The sequence below is a fragment of the Mus musculus genome, chromosome 7 (genome assembly GCF_000001635.26).
Source record: "Mus musculus strain C57BL/6J chromosome 7, GRCm38.p6 C57BL/6J".
In the NCBI taxonomy this organism is placed as follows: Eukaryota; Metazoa; Chordata; class Mammalia; order Rodentia; family Muridae; genus Mus; species Mus musculus.
Window position 1 is genome coordinate 107,162,768 of NC_000073.6, and position 22,550 is coordinate 107,185,317.

At 39.8% G+C, this 22,550-nt stretch overlaps 1 protein-coding gene across 2 annotated transcripts in view; it reads left to right on the forward strand.

The window, feature by feature from the left end:
• The window catches only part of Nlrp14 (NLR family, pyrin domain containing 14), an 84,649-nt gene that overhangs the window by 49,313 nt on the left and 12,786 nt on the right, over window positions 1-22,550 (forward strand). The window contains exons 1-4 of one of the 2 annotated variants that reach the window (NM_001002894.2): window positions 4,223-4,314; window positions 18,392-18,478; window positions 18,904-20,485; window positions 21,961-22,134. In NM_001002894.2, the coding sequence (NP_001002894.2) occupies window positions 18,406-18,478; window positions 18,904-20,485; window positions 21,961-22,134 (1,829 nt within the window). In that variant the 5' untranslated portion in view covers window positions 4,223-4,314; window positions 18,392-18,405. Of the gene's footprint in view, window positions 1-4,222; window positions 4,315-18,391; window positions 18,479-18,903; window positions 20,486-21,960; window positions 22,135-22,550 lie in introns of those variants that run through there. The other variant, XM_011241938.2, reaches the window with a different exon arrangement.

A 22,550-nucleotide genomic window follows, 5' to 3' on the forward strand; every position in this document is an offset into this window, starting at 1 on the left:
AGACACTTACATCTTGCAGATTTGGAGCCAGAGGAGACACTTGCTGAGCCATCTTTAGGTGGTCAGGGTTCCTTTGGATCCTTGCCTGGACCTTTGCTAGAAACTAGTTCCTGAACTGATCTTGAGCTTGGTAGAAAGGACCTTCAGCTGTCCTGGTTCTCAAAAAGACTAGAAATGTCCTGGGCTTCTATGATATAGTTGTGTTGTGGGGCCCACTTAAATCCAACACAACTCAAACACCAGGTCAATGCAGATGACAAAAAATGTATTGTAGTCAAGCTACTGCTGATCCATCAGGGCTGCAGAACAGAATCGGGAGCTGAACTACGACCCTGAAGAGAAATTGTAGAACATATTAAAAGGATGAGACCACAAAATGAGGGGGAATCTATAGCATTGCCCAATCTTATTTTGACATAAGGGCAAGGGACTTTTTACCCATCAGGTTAGGGATAGGTCAAACCTGAACTTAGTTTGACCCTGCCAACATTATGGAGAAATTGTCCTTGAGATTTCTGTAATCAGACAACTGTTTTCTTATAATACAGGCTGTTCAGTTAGTGGGAAGTCCTCAGCTCCCCTAGGCCTGGGACTTTGAATTTAGTATCTCCCCATGATTAAATGGAATCTGAAAACAAAATGTTGCTAAATGTCCTTTGCTTCTTTCCACAGTTGGAAATGTAGTCATAAAATGTTTTCTATTCTTTCTAAGCTCTGCCTTAAACTTGGACACAATCAGCAGTAGCCAGACATTTTAGTAGGCAAAGGAGTTTTGGTTAGGGTAGTCAGTAAAAGACACTGATCTCTTGGATTCTGAATCCTATTATTGAAGTGACCTCAGCTGACTCACTTAAGCTTTTTGTGCCAGGTGAATAGCCACAACACTAACATCCATGGTAACAGCACCAAATTCACAAGCTTGTTAAAATTAAAAGGTTAGTTAGGGGCTTACAAGATGGTTGCTCAGGCAAAAGTGCCCGATGACCTGAGTTCTGTTTTGGGGACCCACATGGTAGATGGAGAGAACTGATTCCTACTAAGTTGCCCTCTGACACAATACACGCATACATGCAATAGTGAGAATAATAGTTTGTACAATTAAAATACCTAAACTTGTCTCTTTCACACAAGAAGTATTTGTTATCCAGACAAGTGTACAGCAGGGTGAGTGATACAGAGTCTCTACCCCTGCACACTCTGGAGGCCTGAATCTCTTAGATAACCAAGGTCATATCTGGAAATCACTGTGTGGGACCTCTCCCTGATCTACACATTTAGAGACAATATATGCATAGATTCTCACTTTTTGTTATAAGACAGAAATGACATCACAGTCTTGGTGATGTATTTTAACCTTTCACCTTATTCTTCTCATTGCCAAGACTGTTTTTTATGTATAAATCATTTCATTCCTGAATGTGGTGACATAAGCCAATAACAAACACTAAGTTGAGCTGTTCTACCACTCTGCTTCCAATCTGTGAAATACTAATCTTGATTTTTAAAAAATAAAGGAACATGTAACTGATTTTCACCATTCCTGCCACATCAAATAGAAACATCAAATACTATCAGCAACATTAGATGAGTACATTGTCACTTGTTAAGGATATATGCTTTGTGTTAGGGGATATGGCTTTTGAGCATTTAAATTCATTTTGAGAGGATCTGGGGTTTTGCATCAAAAAATGGACTGCTAATTAAGAGCACCCATCTATAAGACTGATGATGTCTTCCCTGCACCAAAGTTGGAAAAAATGGGGGGGGGGGCTGGAACAGACATTTTTCATCTTTAAAAAAAAAAAAGTGAATAAGCCTCCTATCTCTCAAGATCAGTTACCAAAATAGCCAAAGGCTCTCTAGTAAAGATGTGTGCACAATGTGAAGGACAGCCTAGGAAAGAGCTACTTCAATGAGCTCCTGCACTCCGTGATTCTAGCGGTCAGCTTCTAAACCAGGGACCTGAGGTTTATAGATAGCATCCCTGGGCTCTGAGCACTGAGTTAGAGAATATATGGAGAAGAGCAGAAAAGAGCCCAGGTGTGAGAGCAGAAATGTTTTTTAAAATTAAAAATAAAAATAAATACAAAAACATAAAACCTGGCCCTTGAGTCTCATTTCTCTCTTCTGTAATTATTGGGGAGAAATGAATTGATTGAATACAGTACCCCATGGCTTATACATTCCTGATGGCATTCCTGATGCCTAGGAGCCCCATAAAAACTTACTTGATTCCTTGAATCCCACAAGATGAAGAAGCAGCTGAAAAGTGTAGGCTAACTCACCTTGTGTTCAATCTGAACAATTTAAGGAGAAAATGAAGAGGCTCTCCCCAGGTGTCCTTGCAGAACCGTGGTGGGCACCACACTCCCACTGGATAACCAAAGAGGATGAGACTTTGCTGTGTGTTTCCACAGGTGTAGAACCGCAGGCGCACTATTCAGTTAGCCAGGCCCGAACTTAACTAGCAAAAATAAATCCCCATGAAAAGCTGTTTGTCAGAGAAACAAATAGAATGTGCATCTGAGTCAACAAAACTGCTAACAGGCAGAGGACAAAATGAAAATATTAAAGGATTGAGTAGACAAAGCTTTGGGTAGTTAAAGAAATTCTATGTAGCTTCCTGAACATTTTAGTAGTTGGGTTGGAGAAGATAATTAGTTTTGACCCCAAAGATAAGGAACATTACTTGGGTGAAGTCATACCCTAGGGCTGGTAAGATGCTTTGTTGGGTAAACACATCTCTGGTCAAGCCTGAAGACCTGACTTTGAGCCCAGTGTCCATATAGTAGACGTGACAACCAACTCTCCCCTGATCTCCACATGTGCACTGTGGCACAAACACTTACATAATAAGTAAATGAAAAGTAAAGTTTAAATCACATTTCAAAGCATAGAAAGAGGAAAGATGAGAGTGGAAGAAAAAGAGAGAGAGAAAGAAATTGCTAGAAGAATGGGTCTCAGAGGTCTTCTAAGGAGCAGCAGAAATTCCAATTCCACAGGAGAAAAGTGGGCTGATAGGGGGTATGAAAGAAACACAGAACTTTCTCTTGCTTGTATTTTTTTTAAATTTAAATGTAAAATTTCCAAAGATCTAAGGAACTAACTGGATTATTGTACAGATGAATGAGTAAAGGCACACCTGATATATCAGTTGTAATTTCTACATTCTAAGGGTAAAGGGAAAATAAGCTCTCAGTCAAAAAAAAGTAAGTTAGATAAAGAAGAGAGGGAAAGACATTTGTTTTCCTGTTTGCAATTGAAAAAGCTAAAACTCTGATCAACATAAAAGAATATCAAGATAAACCTGTTGCTGTCCATCAGCCAAATGTAAGCACCTGTCATGGGGATGGAACAATTTGAAAACCTGTAGGAAATCAATCCACATAAATCAGGTCTTATAACTGTGGAGAACAAGAAAGGACTGTACTCAATCAACAAACCCAAAACACACACTCCACCCCCAAAAACAGAAAGCCACAAGGTAAAATAAAAACCCTAATGTATATCAAGAATATAACAAACTTTGTAACTATGAAATTATAGGGTTTTCCTATATAAGGACAGGAACAGAGTGGGTGAGGCAGGAGATTCCATCTTTTTGCTTATAAGAAACAATTGTGTGGGAGAGCACCCTCTCAGAAGCGAAGGGGAGGGGTGATGGGGTAGAGAACTCTGGGAGGGGATCGGGAGGAGGGGCAACATCTCAGGTGTAATTAAATAAAAATTACTTTTTAAAAAAGAATAATAAACACTTGTGAAGTTGCTTTAACAAAGCAATCATAGGCAAACATATCAGAAATTGCAGCTGATAAGAGCTGCAGAAAGTTATGGATCTTATGAACTGAGGAGAGACACACAGTGCCAAATTGGAAAGGCAGGAAGAGAACAGCTACAGTTGAAAAGGAAAATTGTTTATTCGGTGACAAAGCAAAAACGAAAAATATTTCATAGTAATATCATTCAAACTTTGTAGTCCAGTAAATGCTTGTGGCCCTACACTTGTGCTGAGCACAGGTATTATTACTTCCTGGGTAGGAACTGCATCTAACAAGAATTGCTCCCAGAGAGAGCTTACCCAGACAGCCAATCGGAAGAGAGACTTGCTGGACCAGTTGCGGCCCAACTGAACCAGCCCACCAATCCCTGCTGGAAAGCCTGCTCCGCCCAAAGGCGGTAACAGCAGAGAGGTCTTAAAAGCTAAAGAGTGAGCCCCTTTCTCAGCGAACCCGTGGAGGCTTCTCGGGCAGGTGTTTGACTTGTTTCTCAGCGCAAGGACTTAACTTTCATCACTAACATCGACCCAGACTAGAGGTATGGAAGGAGCTTCTTGGACATGTATTTTGCCTGCTCTTAGACTAGTAAGGGTTCAGTGGGAATCCTTTTGATGTTCACATGTGCATGCAAACTAGGAAAGGGACGTGGCCTGCACCTGAGGATGGAGAAAAGCCCAACACCTACAACTTTAGTAGGATCCTGCGGGAATATGAAACTGTTGTGTGAGGGTCTGCAGGCAGTTGGGGTCAAGGTGGGATGGGTACCTCAATCTGGGGTTTGCTCCTATTTAGTGGTCTTTGCATTGAGGTAATAGCAACTCAATAGTAGCTCCTAGTCTGAGGCCCTGAATTAAAATGGTATATATTCCTTCTCCGCAGTCCTGGGGGACCCACACCACCCCTCCTCTGTTCATGGACCAAGTGCAGGTATGGTCCTTTAGTCTGGTGCCTCCCGATTTTTCTTACTGTTAGCAAAATAAGCCTCCTCAGAAGTTGGCGGTCCTGGTCCTACACGCTGTCAGGATGCCTCTTTATCAAAATTATGGAAAGCCATGATTCATGGCTTTGGCACTCACACCAATACCAACAGTGACCAGAATTGCTCTGGTTTCAGGGGTTACCAATGGTTATGCTCCTCACAGGTTTATTATGGCACACATTCATTATCTCTTTGGGATCAACAGGCATTGCCCCCTTTACCATACTGCTGCTTGGTTATGCCGTTATAATGAGTTAAAAAAAAAATCAAGAATAGCCGAGCGGTGGTGGCACAAGCCAACACTCGGAAAACAGAAGTATGTGGATTAAGGCCATTAACCAGGTCAACAGAGCTATTTCCAGGACAACCATGGCAACATAAACCCTGTCCCAAATTACAAACAAACAACCAAAACCAAAAGTCAAGTAAGCCCATATGCATTTAATGCATTTATTTAAAAAAAAAACTTTCTATATGTAGAGTTCATTGCATTGAATAAATTTCTAAGAAAGATCTTGATTGAAAAGTCACATTTTTAAAGTTGTCAGTAGTTTGGAGCATTCGTGTTTCTAAAACTATGGCAATTAACATTTATGCTAGATTATCTGCTTCATTTCTTATCACATGTTATTGTTTTTAGGGATTTTTTTAAAACCATTTTGATAGTTGAGAATTGGTACCTACTGGTTTACATTGGTTTTTGGCATCTTCTGGGATTTTAGAGTTTGAACACTTTCTGGAATACCTACCAGACTTGTAAGTCACCTGCTTGTGTGTAATAACTTTGTCCCTTGCTCAGATTTGTTTTCCTGATACCTTGACTTGTTTGCTTCAAGCCTTTCTGGTGCTATAAAGCTTTTTAAAGAGAGAATTTAGTGTGGTAGAAATTACAGAAGTGCTTATGGAACGAGTGTCATTTGCTAACTGATTATTAACAAGAGATGACTCCTGTAAGCCATGGCCAAGTAAATGGATAAAGTGCCAGCACCTGAGAACTGCAGAAGCCATCTGCATGCCCCCTCCCCCTACTTCTCATCAAGGCCTCATGGACCGACTCTTCTCTAGCCCATTTAAAATATAATGCATTATAAAACAGTGACAGCTGGTATGGTTTTTCTTTGTGTTGATGTTTTAAAATGGGCTTATGCCCAGTTTAATCCTGTTGGATTTGACTGCTTTCACTCATTATGAGTTTCATCTTGGTGGCTTGTTGCAAGTCCTATACTTTGATTTTATACACACACACACACACACACACACACACACGGCACCTGCCTAGCATTTTGAAAGGCCCTAGTTTCAATAACTACTGGGATTTTGGTTTGGTTTGGTGTTGAGTAATTTTAAAACTGATTAATTCTGTCATAAATGAGCTTTCTTAGATGTTTGTCCAGAATTTAGAAATTACATGGTGCTATTGTTGTTCATGTGTATTATTCTTGGATACATACTTCTGACATTTTTCTGATGATACATGTCTATAACTAAAGTTTTACTTTGGAAGTTTTGTTTGTAGAACATGATTTTTAATATTTTCAACTGTTAATATTCAACAAACAGAATAATTATTTTAAGATATATTTCATTATGTCTCCCTTTTCATTTCTGATTTTATTAATTAGGATACTGTCTCTGTGCCCTCTAGTTAGTCTGGCTATGGATTTATCTATCTTGTTGACTTTCTCTAATTTTGTTGAAGATGTTTTCTGGCCCTTTGAGCTGGGAATCTTTGCTCTCTTCTATGCCTATTATCCTTAGGTTTGGTGTTTTAATTGTGTACTGGATTTCCTGGATGTTTTGGGTTAGGAGCTTTTTGCATTTTGCATTTTGACTGTTGTGGCAATGTTTTCTATGGTATGTTCTACACCTGAGATTCTACTATCTCTTTTATTCTGTTGGAGATACTTGCATGAATGACTCCTGATCTCTTTCCCAGATTTTCTAACTCCAGGGTTGTCTACCTTTGTGATTTCTTTATTGTTTCTATTTCCATTGTTAGATCTTGGATGGTTTTGTTCATTTCCTTCGCCTGTTTGTGTTTTCCTGTAATTCTTTGAGATTTTTTGTGTTTCCTCTTTAAGGGCATCTACGTTTTTACCTGTGTTCTCCTGTATTTCTTTAAGGGAGTTATTTATGCCCCCCTTAAAGTCCACTATCACCATCATGAGAAGGGATTTTAGATCCGAATCTTGCTTTTCCGGTGTGATGATGTATCCAGGACTTGCTATGTTGGGAGAACTGGGTTCTGATGATGCCAAGTAACCTTGATTTCTGTTGCTTATGTTTTTGCCCTTGCCTCCCACCATCTGATTATTTCTAGCGCTACCTGCCCTCACTATATCTGACTGGAGCTATATCCTACTTGTGATCCTGGTTGTGTCAGAGCTCCTCAGAGTTCAGCTGTTCTGGCATTCCTCTCATTTCCCTGTTCTTAGCACCTTTTCATTCCTGTTGCATATCTGCCCTAAGGAGGTTTGACTACAACTGAGGTGCACTTAAATTTGGAACTCCCCAACTTTTTCCATGTGTTAGTTTTTCTATGTCCAGATTCTGTCAAAGATATTAGATGACTGTTACTTGGCTTTAGTCTCTTCTAATCCGCAATGGAATCTCAGCCTTTCCTGTATTCTAATGGCCTTTTTGAGAAAGTTATTTTGTAGCACGTCCTAAAATTTGGATTTTTATGGTATTTTCTCCATGGTTAGTTTGGGATTAAGGGATACAAGAGGAATATCACAGTGCTTCTTTTTTTTTTTCTTTTCTCTTACATTACACTCTCCTATTCTTCCTAGTTCCTCCCTCCTCTCTCCACAAGATCCACACTCATCTTTGGTTGAAAGAGAGAGAGCACATGAGTGATCTTCCCAGGGCTATCAAATAAATAGGGCAAAACAAGTTGTTGTATTGAGCCAGTAGTAGTACTCTGCTATCCTCATTGATTTATGACTGACACTGACTTGAAATTTCTCACTTTGTACTTAACTCAGCTTCCCCACATAGTCTCCTGGGGTGGGAGGGTGAAGAGCTAAACAGTTAAGGTGTGTATAGATCAGGTGGGATTAATATCTCCCTCCTCGGGGAGGGAGGTAATGCCATAAAAAATGTGGAAGTTTCTCTTCTGAGGAGAAATTTGTTTCTTTTGCACTATGTATTTATTCAGTCATATATACCAACATAGACTTATAGCTGTTAACTTTAATTTTGAGTTTAATCTTTCATTTGGCTACTGGGAGCTCTGTCTAGATACTATCTTTCTACAATGATAACTTCTCCTTTTGTTCTGCTTACTGGTAGATGGTTGAATTCAAGATTTCCTCTCAGTTTGAGCAGTAAATCTGAACAGTGTGGAATCTTGTTGGCAAAAACTACCCAACCTTTGTTGGCAGTAAATTGAGGGGGCAAAATAGGAGATGATGTTTAGAGGAGGACCCTGAGGAGGTTCTGAATAGGAAGATGGAGGGCTTATGGAAGAAAGGGGATGTTTGTTAGAGTTAGATTTTCATGTGTTTAAATGCTAATGGAAGGACATAGAAACCAAGGTGATATGTGTGGAATCATCAGTGAGTCACATTGGAGACAGTTTCTGTTGATTCAACTCACGGTGGCGGCATAAGCTACAGAAAAGGGTGATAGAACTCGTTCACCAAGTTACAAAAAGAGGCGAGTGGTCCTGGCGCAATGATGGCAGGGAGCTGACAGTGTTGTCTCATTTTCCTTGACCAGATTCTTTAATCCCTGGGGAAATACACTGTCCCTTTATTGTTTCCTCATTCCCCACACACACATACTTGTATACATAAAAGGCTTATTTTTGTCAGGTTCATCCTTAACTAGAAGTATTTCTATAATGTCATTAAACAACCCTAAAACTCTTGTTCTGAACAGTGAAGTACAGATTTGCTATGTAACTCTGGGATTGTTTCTTCCATGTAAGTTCTTCTGTCTGTATGTATTACCTTCCACTGTTTCTTTCCCAATACTATTACCAAGAATAGAGGGAGAATTGTGAAATGTCAAAAAGAAATTTTAGAGAAAGTTGAATTTGGTACCTCTTACAAGATCTGTCTCTTGTGGAATCAAGGCACTGGAGAAGGCTACAAAAAAAAACGTGCTCATGGTGAATACAAATTCAAATGAGTAGAACATCTCTTCATTATTATTTATTCTCTCATCCCAACAGTAGCTGCCCCTCCCATCTCCCTTCACCCCCTTTCTCTCCCAAGCCCACTGCTTCTGTTTTCCTTCAGGAAAAAGATCAGGCTTCACAGTGATATTGGCCAAACTTGGCACAAGAAGATGCAACTAGACTAGTTACATTCTTAACAACAACAATATTATAGTATAATCCCAAATATAGCAAATGTTTTTTTCTTAATTTATTGAATTTACCTCCCAATCAAAGCTTCCCCTCCCTCCTGTTCTCCCAGTCCCTCCCTCTCGCCTTCCTTCTACCCATCTCTCATCCCTTTCTCCTTAGGAAAGGGGAGGCCTCCCATAGATATCAACGCACCTTGGCATCTCAAGATGCAGTAAGAATATGTGCATCTTCTCCTCTTGAGGCTAGACAAGGCAGCCCAGATATGGAAAGAGATCCAAAGGCAGGTGTACTGGCTGTTTTTGTGTCAACTTGACACAAGATGGAGTTATCACAGAGAAAGGAGCTTCAGATGAGGAAATGCCTCCATGAGATCCAGCTGCAAGGCATTTTCTTAGTGATCAAGTGGGGAGGGCCCCTTGTAGGTGGTACCATCCCTGGGCTGGTAGTCTTGCTTTTTATAAGAAAGCAAGCTGAGCAAGCCAGGGGAAGCAAGTCAGTAAGTAACATTCCTCCATGGCCTCTGCATCAGCTCCTGCTTCCTGACCTGCTTGAGTTCCAGTCCTGACTTCCTTGGTGATGAACAGCAACATGGAAGTGTAAGCTGAATAAACTCTTTCCTCTCCAACTTGCTTCTTGGTCATGTTTTGTCCAGGAATAGAAACCCTGACAAAGACAGCAGGCAGCAGGCAGAGACAGCCCCTGCTCATGTTAGGGGTTCTATATGAAGACAAAGCTTCACATCCGTTACATATGTATAGGGGTCCTAAGTCCATCCCATGCATACCTTCAGGTTGGTGGTTCAGGCTCAGTGAGCCCCTATGGACTCTGGTTAGTGTTGATTCTGTAGGTTTCCTTGTGGTGTCCTTGACCCCTCTGGCTCCTTCCATTCTTCCTCCCCCTCTTCACAAGATTCTCTGACTAATAATTGACTGTGAGTCTCTGCATCTGTTTCTGTCAGCTGCTAGGTGAAGCTTCTCAGACAGCAGCTATGCTAGGCTTCTGCCTACAAGTAGAACAGAATATCATTAATAGTGTGAGGGTAGGTGCTCTCTCATGGCATGAGTCTCAAAGTGGGCCAGTCATTGGCCATCCCTGCTCCTTTATCACTGAATATCTTGTAAGGAAAAATTGTGAATCTAAGGTTTTGTGGCAGGGTGGATGTCCCCATCCCAACATTGGAAGTCTTGCCTAGTTATAGGAGATGACCATTTCAGGTTGCATATCCCCTACTGCTAGGAGTCTTAGCTAGGGTCACACAACCCTTAGAGTTTCCATTGTCCTAGATCTCCAGCTAGTCCCAGAAATGCCACCACAACCACCAATTCCAGTTCTATCAATCCCTCTCCTACCCAGTTCCCTCCCTCCATCCACCCCAATATTTATTTTATTTCCTCTTCTCAGTGAAATTCAAGCATCCCCCATTGGGCCCTTGTTTCTTAGCTTCTTTGGGTCTGTAGATGGTTGTCCTGTACTTAATGACTAATATCTACTTATTGTGAGTACATATCATGTTTGTCTTTCTGATGGGTTCCCTCAGTCAGGACTATCTTTTCTAGTTTCATCCATTTACCTGCAAATTCCATAATATTTTTTAATAGCTTAGTATTCCATTTTGTAATGAAACACATTTCTTTATTCGTTCTTTGGTTGAGGGACATCTGGATTGTGTCCTGTTTCTGGCTATTACAAGTAAAGCTGCTATGAACATAGTTGAGCCAGTGTCATTGTGGTATAATAGAGCATCTTTTGGTTATATGCCCACTAGTATAGCTGGGACTTGAGGTAGACCTATTCCCAATTATCCAAGAACCTGCCAAATTGACTTCCAAAGTGGTGGTTCTAAGTTTTTACTCCCAGAAGGAATGGAGGAATGTTCCCCTTGCTCCACATCCACACTAGCATGAACTGTCCTTTGAGTTTTTTATCTTAGCCATTCTGAAGTGTGCAAGAACACAGAGTTGTTTTGATTGCATTTTCCTGATGACTAAAGATGCTGAACATTTAGGTGTTTCTCAGCCACTAGAGATTAGTCTGTTGAGAATTCTATTTAGCTCTATATGCCATTTTTCAGTTGAGTTTATTTTTACTTAATTTTTAAAAAATTTGGTTTGTCCATATATAATTTCTTGTTCTTTATATATTTTGGATATCGTGTTTTGGGACATTTTATATTTGAAGTTACATGCCCCACATGACAGTGGTTACGTGAGCCTCAGGAGGCAGAGGCAGGTGAGTTTGAGTTCAAGGCCAGCCTGGTCTACAGAGAAAGTTCCAGGACAGACAGGACTGTTACACAGAGAAACCCTGTCTTAAAAATAGGACTAAGAGGGATGGATCAATTGCTCTTCCATAGCACTTGAGTTCAATTTCCAACACCTACATATCAGCTAGCAACTGCCTGTGACTCTAGATAGACAGAACACTCATACACATAAAATGAGTTTTAAAGCACAAAGTAAGATCCATGTTTTAATTCACAAAAAAGAAAGGGGCCAAGTTGGTTACTAGGTAAGGGAGGGCCCTCAGAGCACTAGGATTTAGCAGGATTTGAATAGCTATTACACTGGAAAGACATGGGGCCCATCAATTAATTTAAGATATTAGTAGGAAATGGATTAATGGGGGTTGAAAGTTAAAAGCTTGAGTGATGTCAAGTGAAATCAAGCCTACAGTGAAAATAAGAGAAACACTTGAGTCATTGAAAGTCATAATCAAGGATGTAAAAGGCTTTTTCTGATATTTAAATCTGAAATTACTGAGAAAATTGTGGTGTTGAGAAATAGCTTCATAAAATGTTTGTGAGGTAGTAACAGACCCACAGTGCTTATATGTGGGTTTTATTTTATCAGAATGGCATAGGAGAAGATGGCAGTATATTCCAATTGAGTGCACTTTAAGAGTAATACCTGCTAATAGGATTGTAACCACAATGTTTATATAAGACTGAACTCAATGTCATATGATGAGAGTAGGGGAGAAAGGGACAAAGAAAGATTTATGCACACATGCCTGTTGTATGCTGGATGACACATGAAGCATATACTACATTTGATCCACATGAGTCCTCTGAAGATGTTGCTGATGTCATTTCTTTGGAGAAGGGTAGACTGAAAGTCAGAGAGATGGGTTGCCTTTCTAAATGTTTCTAATTAGAAAGTGGCAGAGCTAGGAATAATAAATCCTGAAAAACGAAGTATAGTCCGGTACAATATAGTCAAGGCTGATTGATTTTAGAAAAGTATTCTTCCTTTTACTGAAAACATTTTTTACATCATATATCTTGATTGTGGTTTTCCCTGCCTCTACTACTCTAGTTTCTCCCTACCTCCTCTATCTCCAAATCCATCCCCTTTTCTCATTTGAAAACAAACAGGCTTGAAGAAACAACAATGGATAATAAAACAAAAGCTAACACTTTTGAACAGGACAAGGCAAACCAGAAGTAAAAGATCCCAAGAAAAGGCACATGAAACAGATATCAATACAGAGACCTACTCATTCATGCTCAGGACTCCCACTCTCTCCACATCTATTCAATATAGTACTTAAATTTCTAGCTAGAGCAACAAGAGAACTAAAGGAGATCAAGGGGACACAAATTGGAAAGGAATTCAAAGTATCTCTGTTCACAGATGATATGATAGTATACATAAATGACCTCCAGAATTCTACCAGAGAACTTCTACAGCTGATAAAACACCTTCAGTAAAGTGGGTGGATACAAAATCAACTCAAAAAATTAGCCCTCCTTTGTACAAATGATTAACTGGCTGAGAAAGAAATTAGGGAAACACCCTTTACAATAGCCACAAATAATATAAAATATCTTAATGTAACTCTAACCAAGCAAGTGAAAGACCTGTATGACAGTGTATCTGATTTTATGTTGAGGTCTTTGGCCCATTTTGAGTTGAGTCTTGTGCAGAGTGTTATGTGTGGATCAATTTGCATTCTACATACAGACATCCAGTTTGACCTGCACCATTTGTCGATAGATGTTGTCTTTTTTTTTTCCAGTGTATTTATGGCATCTTTGTCAAAAATCAGATGTTCATTGGTGTGGATTTATGTGGGTCTGATCCACTGGTCAGCATGTCTGTTTTTATGCCAATACTATACTATTTTTATTACTATAGCTCTAACACAACTTGAAATCAGGAATGATGATACTGTTGCAGTTCTTTTACTTTTCAGCTATCCGGGCATTTGGGTTTTGTTGTTTGTTTTGTTGGTTGGTTAGCTGGTGTGTGTTTGTTTCCATATTGTACTTGCTAGTTTTATGTCAACTTGACACAGCTGGAGTTATCACACAGAAAGGAGCTTCAGTTGAGGAAATGCCTCCATGAGACCCAACTGCAAGGCATTTTCTCAATTAGTGATCAAGGGGGAAAGGCCACTTGTGCATGGGACCATCTCTGGGCTGGTAGTCTTGGGTTCTATAAGAGAGCAGGCTGAGCAAGTCAGGGGAGGCAAGCCAGTAAAGAACATCCCTCCATGGCCTCTGCATCAGCTCCTGCCTCCTGACCTGCTTGAGTTCCAGTACTGACTTCCTTGGTGATGAACAGCAGTATGGAAGTGTAAGCTGAATAAACCCTTTCCTCCCCAACTTGCTTCTTGGTCGTGATGTTTGTGCAGGAATAGAAACCCTGACTAAGACATATACGAAGATGAAAATTGTCCTTTTAAAACCTGTGAAGAATTGTGCCAGAAATTTGCTTGGGATTGCACTGAATTAATAGATTGCTTTTGGTAGAATGGCTGGTTTTGCTATGTTAATCTTACTGATCCATAAGCATGGGAGATCTTTCCATCTTCTGAGATCCTCAATTTCTTTCTTCAAAGACTTGAAGTTTTATCATGCAAGTCTTTTACTTGCTTGGTTAGATTCAACCCAAGTTATTTTGTATTTGTGGGTGTTGTCAAAGATGTTTCCCTGATGTCTGCCTCAGTCCACCACTTGTCATGTTAATATAGGAAAGCTACAGATTTGTGACTTAATTTTGTATCTGTTTACTTTAATGAAACTGCTCATCGGGTGTAGGAGTTTCCAGTAGAATTTATAGGATCACTGATGTATACTATTCTATTGTAGCATCAGTAAATGAATATACTTTGACTTTGTCCTTTCCAATTTGTGACCCTTGATGTCTAGTTGTTCTAGCTAAGACTTGAGGTACAATATTGAAAAGGTATATACAGAGAGGACAATCTTGTCTTGTCTCTGATTTTAGTGGATTTACTTTGAGTTTCTCTCCAACATTGTGCATTGTATCCCTAACCTCTCCAAGACTTTTATTGTGAGGGAATGATGGATTTTGTCTAAGGCCTTTTCTGCAGGTAGTGAGATCTTATAAAGTTGTTCCAGGTTTGTTATGATGAATTACATTTATTAATTTACTTATTTTGATCCATCCCTGCATCTCTGGTATGAAGCCTGTTTTATGATGCTGACCTTTTGATGATCTTGGATTTGGTTTGCAAATACTTTACTGAGAATTTTTTGTATCTATGTTCATAAGGAAAATTGATCTGTAATTCTCTATTAGATCTTTATGGAGTTTGGATATCAGGCTACTGTGGCCTCATAAAAACAAATCGGGCAATGTTCGCTCTTTTTATTTTGTGGAATAATTTGAGGAGTACTGACATTAACTCTTTGAAAGTCTGGTAGAATTCCAAGCTAAAAACCATCTGGTTCTGAGGTTTTGTTTGGTTTGGTTTTTTGGTAGAATTTTTTGACTGGTTTCCCTAGGGATTATGGACCTGTTTAAATTGTTTGACCCAAATTTCCCTCGATAGGTGCTGTGGATCAAATATCCATTTCTTTTAGATTTTCCAATTTTGTTGAGGTACTGCTTTTTACAGTATTATCTTATGGTTTTCTCTTTCCTCAATGTATGTTGTTAATAGTCCCCTTCTCTCTAATTCAGTTCATTTGGATATTCTCTTTGCCTTTTAATTTGCATAAGGGCTTGTCAATATTGTGATTTTTCTCAAAGAACCAACTCTTTGTTTCATTGATTCTTTGTATTGCTTTTCAATTTTATTTTATTGATTTCAACTCTGATTTTCATTATTTCTTGCCATCTACTCCCTTTGGGTGGGATTTCTTTTTTGTTCTAGAGCTTTTAGGAATGCTGTTACTAGTATGAGATTTCTCCAATTTTTTATGTTCTTAATGCTATGAACTTGCCTCTTAGAACAATCTTCATTGTGTCTCATAATTTTGGATATGTTGTATATTCATTTTTCATTCCATTCTAGAAAGTCTCTCTAATTTCTTAATTTCTGTTTTGACCCATTCTTTATTCAGTAGTGAATTGTTTAGTTTCCAGTTAAGATTAACATAACAAAAACGGTCATTCTACCAAAAGCAATCTACAAATTCAATGCAATCCCAAGCAAATTTCTGACACAATTCTTCACAGGTTTTAAAAGGACAATTTTCATCTTCATATGGACACAACTAACCAACTAAACAATTCACTACTGAATGAAGAGTCTGGAAACGTTCTGGTTTCTATTGTTATTTAGCTTTAAGCCGTGGTTGTCACATAGGACAGGTGTTATTTCAAATTTCTTGTATATGCTGAGACTTGCTTGGTGTCTTTAGTATGTGGCCAGTTTAGGAGAAAGTTTCATGAGGTGCTAAAAAGAAGGTATATTCTTTTGTGTGTAGGTGAGATGTTCTGAGATCTTTTAGGATCGTTTGGTTTAAAATGTTAGTTAATTCCGGCATTCCTGTTTGGTTTTCGTGTACATGGTCTGTCTATTGGCAGTAGTAGGGGAATGAAGTGTCCATATGTGATTTAAGCTTAGTAGTGTTTCTTTTACAATTTGGGTACTCTTAAGTCTCTGGGGATAGGTGTTTAGAATAGCAATGTCCTCTTGGTGAATTTTTTCTTTGTATATGTAGTATCCTTTCATATTTCTTATTAGTTTTGAAGTCTATTTTGTCAAATATTAAAGTAGCTGTATCAGTTTGCTTCTTTTGGCCATTTACTTAGAATATCTTTGTCCATCTTGTACCCTGAGGTGATCTCTATCCTTGATGTTAAGGTATGTTTCTTGGTTGCAGCAGGAGAACAGATCATGATTTGGTTTTTTAACCCATTCGGTTAATCTGTGTCTTTTTATTGGGGAAATGAGACCTCTGTGAAGAGCAATCAATGAGAAGTGTTTGTGATTCCTATTGTCTGTCCTGTCTGTCATGGGGGAGGGGGGGGTTGTCTTAGGGGTGGGCTGTCAGTCATGTGTGGGGTGGCTGTCTGTTGGGGGGTGTTCATCTGTTAGGGGAGGGAGGTATGACTATCTGTTGTGAGGGGTGGTCTCCATTTATCTGTCTGTCATAGGGAGTTGGGTCTCCATCTGTCTTGTCATAGGGGAGTGAGTCTGTCTGTCTGTCATGGTGGTGGGTCTCCATCCATCTGTTGTGGGGATGGATTGGTATCTCTCTCTCTTTCTCTCTCTCTCTGGGTGGGAGGGAGGGAGTGGGTTTCCGTCTGTGTTTGTGTCTGGGGTGGGTCTCTTTCTCTCTCTGGGTGGATCTCTAATGTGTGTGTGTGTGTGTGTGTGTCTGGGGATGGGTCTCTGATTCTCTGTCCTCTCTGTCTCTGTCCTCTCTCTGTCTGTCTCTGTCCTCTGTCTGTCTGTCTCTGTCCTCTGTCTGTCTGTCTCTGTCCTCTGTCTGTCTGTCTCTGTCCTCTGTCTGTCTCTGTCCTCTGTCTGTCTGTCTCTGTCCTCTGTCTGTCTGTCTCTGTCCTCTGTCTGTCTGTCTCTGTCCTCTGTCTGTCTGTCTCTGTCCTCTGTCTGTCTGTCTCTGTCCTCTCGCTGTCTGTCTCGCTGTCTGTCTCGCTGGGTGCGTGCATGCGTATAGGTCTTAGTCTCCGTGTATGTGTGTCTGGGTGTGGGTCTCAGTCTTTCTGGGTATCTGTGTGTGTCTGTCTTTCTGTCTGTGTGGGTGTATCTGGGCATGTCTGGGTGTAGGTCTCTGTCTCTCTGTGTCTGGCATCTTTGGTCTTATAGTCTGTGTTCAGGCACTTAAAGCTTTTAATGTCTCCATTGAGAAGTCGGGTGTATTTCTAATAGGTCTGCCTTTATGCTAGTTACTTGGTCTTTTTCCCTTGACGCTTTAAATAACCTTTATTCTTTACATTTAACACATTAGTATTGCTGAGAGGGTTTTTTTGTTTTTGTTTTTGTTTGTTTTTGTTTTTGTTTACCATCTATTTAGTGTCCTATATGCTTCTTGTACTTGATAGGTTGTTAGTCATTTTTTATTCTATAGGATTTGATATTTTGGAAAATATTTTCTGTGTCTTTGACTTGGGTTTCTTCTCCTTCTCTATTCCTATTATCCTTGGATTTGGTGTTTTCACAGTGTCCCAGATTTCAGGAGAGCATGCCAGAATTTTTTTTCTTTTTTTTTTTTAGATTTAACATTTTCATTGACCAAAGTATTCATTTCTTCTACCATGTCTAGAATGCTTGAGATTCTGTCTTCCATCTCTATTCTGTTGGCGAAGCTTTCCTCTAATGTCTCTGGGTTACTAAATTTTTCACATCCAGATTTCCCTTAGTTTGATTTTCTTTATTGATTCTATTGCACAGGGGGATTTTGTGTCTGATGTTGGAGCAGAGAGGGGACAAAAGTTCACCCTAGAGTTTGTACCACTAGAGCTCTTGGCTCTAAACCCACATGTTAGGAATTCGTTTCTAATGCTTTGTCTTAATTCATTGCCCAAAAGCTGTGCTTCCAAACACTGAGGGCCTGCTGCCCCCAGCTGGCTTCAATTGGTAATAAAGAATTGCTGTACAACCAATGGCTGAGCAGGGAGATGGAGGCCGGACCTTTAGTATACATGGTCAAGAGACAGAGAGGGAAAGAGGAGAAGCAGCATGACAGGAGAGCAAGGAGAACAGATTTAAAGGCCCACCAGCATGTAAGATTCTGGGAAAGTGGCCCTAGGGGCCATTCCCTGAGTTAGGTCTGGGGTAGCAGAGATGAAATATAGATTTTAAGATGTTAACTCAGGAATACTGGAGGGCAGTGTGTGCTAGCCAGGGAGGTCTAGAAGTTGCCAGCCATAGAGTTAATCAAGGCATATCTAAATTAGCTGTGTGTGTGTGTCCTTCATTCGTGAATCCAGAACACTTGGGCAGGTACAGGGTGAGCTGGGAGCCAAAGTGGTTTAACTAATTCACTGCTACACCCAGATAGTCATGGATTCACAACTCAGAACAATTCTGGCCCCATTTTAACCATTCCTAAAGCTCTATTTCTGGTAAATCTCATGGTCCTCTTGGAACCTATTTCAGGAACACCAAAGACCATGAAGACTGAGGATGATGAGATGGAATACGAAGCTTCTAAAGAGGAAACCGTGAGTGAGGACAAAGACTTTGGTCAGTTTTTGTATATGTTTTTTAACTTAATGATAGCAGGGTTAGTTTCTAAGGACCATTACTCAGTTGAACGGTTTACTTTCAATGTACCACTGTTATCAGTCATTCAAAGTCAATAGAACTGGAGTTATAGCCAAAGTTAGACCCAAAACCATATTGACTTGGGATTTCAAGAGTACAGTATTTAGAAATGCCTAGTCAACAGTTAACCTGGAGGTCTAAAGAAAGAGCTAAGTAGTTACAAGCACTTGCTGCTCTTACAGAAGGACCTGGGTTCAATTCCTAATACCTATATGGCTGAGAGTAAGAGGGAAGGATGGACAGAGAAGGGGATGGGTGGGCAGTGAGAATCTTAACATTGAAATTAAAGAAAAATTGTTTTGATCATGTGTGTCTTTGGTTCTTGTCCATTCTAACTGACTTAGATGATGGAATAGACTACAGAACTGTAATAAAGGAAAACATTTTTACTATGTGGTATAAGACCTCTTTGCATGGAGAATTTGCAACTTTAAATTGTGTAATTACACCTAAAGACCAAAATCTGCTGCAGCATATATTTGATGAGGATATCCAAACTTCCGAGGCTCCACAAACGGTAGTCCTTCAAGGAGCTGCTGGAATTGGGAAGACAACATTGTTGAAAAAGGCAGTCTTAGAATGGGCAGATGGCAATCTCTATCAGCAGTTTACCCATGTATTTTATCTCAATGGGAAAGAGATTAGCCAAGTAAAGGAGAAAAGCTTTGCTCAGTTAATATCAAAGCACTGGCCTAGCAGCGAGGGCCCCATTGAACAGGTCCTGTCTAAACCCAGCAGTCTCCTCTTTATAATCGATAGTTTTGATGAACTGGATTTCTCCTTTGAAGAGCCACAGTTTGCACTGTGTAAAGACTGGACCCAGATCTCCCCAGTGTCTTTTCTCATTAGTAGTTTGCTGAGGAAAGTGATGCTTCCTGAGTCCTACTTATTAGTAGCGACAAGATCCACAGCTTGGAAGCGACTAGTGCCTTTATTGCAAAAACCTCAACGTGTAAAGCTGTCAGGGCTGTCTAAGAATGCAAGGATGGACTATATTCACCATTTGTTGAAAGATAAGGCATGGGCTACGAGTGCAATTTATTCACTAAGAATGAATTGGAGGCTTTTCCACATGTGCCACGTGTGCCACATGTGCCAGATGATCTGTGCTGTTCTCAAGGGACAAGTGGAGAAAGGTGGCCGTGTTGAAGAGACCTGCAAAACCAGCACGGCTCTGTTCACATACTATATCTGCAGCTTATTTCCACGCATACCTGTGGGCTGTGTTACTCTGCCCAATGAAACCCTGTTGAGGAGCCTGTGCAAGGCTGCTGTTGAAGGCATCTGGACAATGAAGCATGTGCTTTACCAGCAAAATCTCCGAAAGCATGAATTAACCAGAGAGGACATTTTGCTTTTCCTGGATGCAAAGGTTCTTCAGCAAGACACTGAGTATGAAAACTGCTACATGTTCACTCACCTCCATGTTCAGGAGTTTTTTGCAGCTCTTTTTTACTTGCTGAGAGAGAATTTAGAAGAACAAGACTATCCCTCTGAACCTTTTGAAAACTTGTATCTGTTGCTTGAAAGCAACCACATTCATGACCCTCATTTGGAACAGATGAAATGCTTTTTGTTTGGTCTACTAAATAAAGACAGAGTACGACAACTGGAGGAAACTTTCAACCTTACAATATCCATGGAGGTAAGAGAAGAGTTACTTGCATGTCTGGAAGGATTAGAAAAGGATGACTCTTCTCTATCACAGCTGAGATTTCAAGACTTGCTCCACTGTATATATGAGACTCAAGATCAAGAATTCATCACTCAGGCACTGATGTATTTCCAAAAGATTATCGTGAGGGTTGACGAAGAACCCCAGTTGCGTATATATTCATTCTGTCTTAAGCACTGCCACACTCTAAAGACTATGAGACTGACAGCAAGGGCAGACTTGAAAAATATGTTGGACACAGCTGAAATGTGGTAAGTGTTGAGTTTACTAGTAATGAAGGAATTAAATTTTACAGAAGAAAACATTGCTTAGCTACTGTATGGAAGTTATGTTTAGATAATCCATCTAGAACTCTCTTGCTGAGGCATATACACAGGTTGTCTACCTGTCCTCTGTTCCCCTACACTATGCTGTTCTATGTGTGAATTTAACCTTTCCCTTTCAGGAAGTTGTCTTTTCTGATCCTAAATCTGTGAGAAGATAATGAACTATAAAATTTCTATATTTAACTAAAAGTAAAAGCTTATTATGTGGCATACAGTTCTATGGTAAATAAGATGCTTAACATATTATCCAATTTTATTCTGGTACCAAGGGAATTGTGAACTCTTACGTAGGTTTTATGTTACAATTCCTAAAATTCCAAAACTGAGGCACATTGGTGTTGGTCTAGAAAACAGATAATATCCATTATGCAGATTGTTGCTCATGTAGCTGCCAGTTGTCACAGCTTATTAGATGTGACAAGTTTCTGTCTAGCTCACCATTTGTCTAAGGTGTTTGTAAATAGGAACCTCTTGAATGGTTTCCAAAAATTAAGATCTCCATAGCTCACCACTGTGCAGTTAATCATTTATTAAATTTCCCTTCCCCAAGGTTGGGACTCAAAACCCCAGCATCTTAAAACATACTAGATAAATACCATTAAGCAACACCCAGCCTCATTCATTTCAATTCATTACAATACAAAGGGCTGGGGAGAGATCAATTGGTAAAGCATCTACCTTAAACATTAAAACATTTTACCACCTAAAATCACATTGCAGAGTGACATGCATGTGTAATCATGGTGCAACATGAATGTATAATCACAATGCCAGGGAAGACAGACTCAAGCAGATTACTGGAACTCATTAGCCAGCTAGCCTAGCCTCTTTGGCTTTTTCTAGGCCAGTGAGGAAACCTTGTCTCATAAACAAAATAATCCACCGGAGGAACAACACCTGAGATTGTCTTCTGGTGTCCACAGGAGTGCATACAGTGGCACATATACCTACAGGAAAGCAGATACATAAGCTTGGATATAGTTGATCACACTTTTAATCTCAGCACTACAGAGGCAGATCTGTTAGTTTGAGGTCAGGTTGGTCTATATACCAAGTTCTAGACTAGCTGGGATAGATACACAGGGAGACTCTAACTCAAAATTTAAAAACAAAACAAAACAAAACAAAAAACACACACACAGATAATGTAGATCAGACTCCTTCCCCCCTAAGTTTCTTGCTACCAAGTGAGTAGTTTTTATTTCATATGTGTTCAGGAAAATGGATGAGAATGGATAAGGGAGTGAGGCTGGATAAATAGTCTTGGGCCAGCCAGAGAAGGTGTCTGGTGGACTCTCCCTAGCAAAGATGTACCTAATGCTCTTTCATAGCATATTTTTATCCAATAGCATCTTCTAAGGCAAAAGTGACTCTTTCTTTTTTTTTTTTCAATTATGCAGCCTTGAGGGTGCTGCTGTTCAAGTCATTCACTACTGGCAAGATCTGTTTTCTGTGCTTCATACAAATGAGTCCCTGATAGAAATGGATCTGTATGAAAGCAGACTTGATGAATCATTGATGAAAATTTTGAATGAAGAATTAAGTCACCCAAAGTGTAAACTACAAAAACTAATGTAAGTCTTGCATGGGGGAGTGGGGAGGCTGGTATTTTGAGACAGGCTTTCTCTGTATAGCCCTGGAACTCATTCTGTAAATCAGACTGGCCTCACACTCAAGATACCACCTACCTCTGCCTCCAGAGTAGGGCAATTAAAAGCATACCTCACCACTCTCTGACACATGAGAAATTTTTAATGGGGGTCTTCCACCATCTTTCTTTGTCTTACCTTCTACTTGTTAGGGGAAAACAGTAGCAAATAGAAACTATCATATGACACACAAAGGCTTTGTTGTCAATGAGGGATGGTAGGGGACCCATAACTCTTGTTGTCTAGTGACCTAGATCCATTTGAGTAAGTATAACTGCTCGCCCAAGGCCAAGATCATGAAATATTCTAAAAATATTTTTTTCATTAAGTGATGAAGTGAT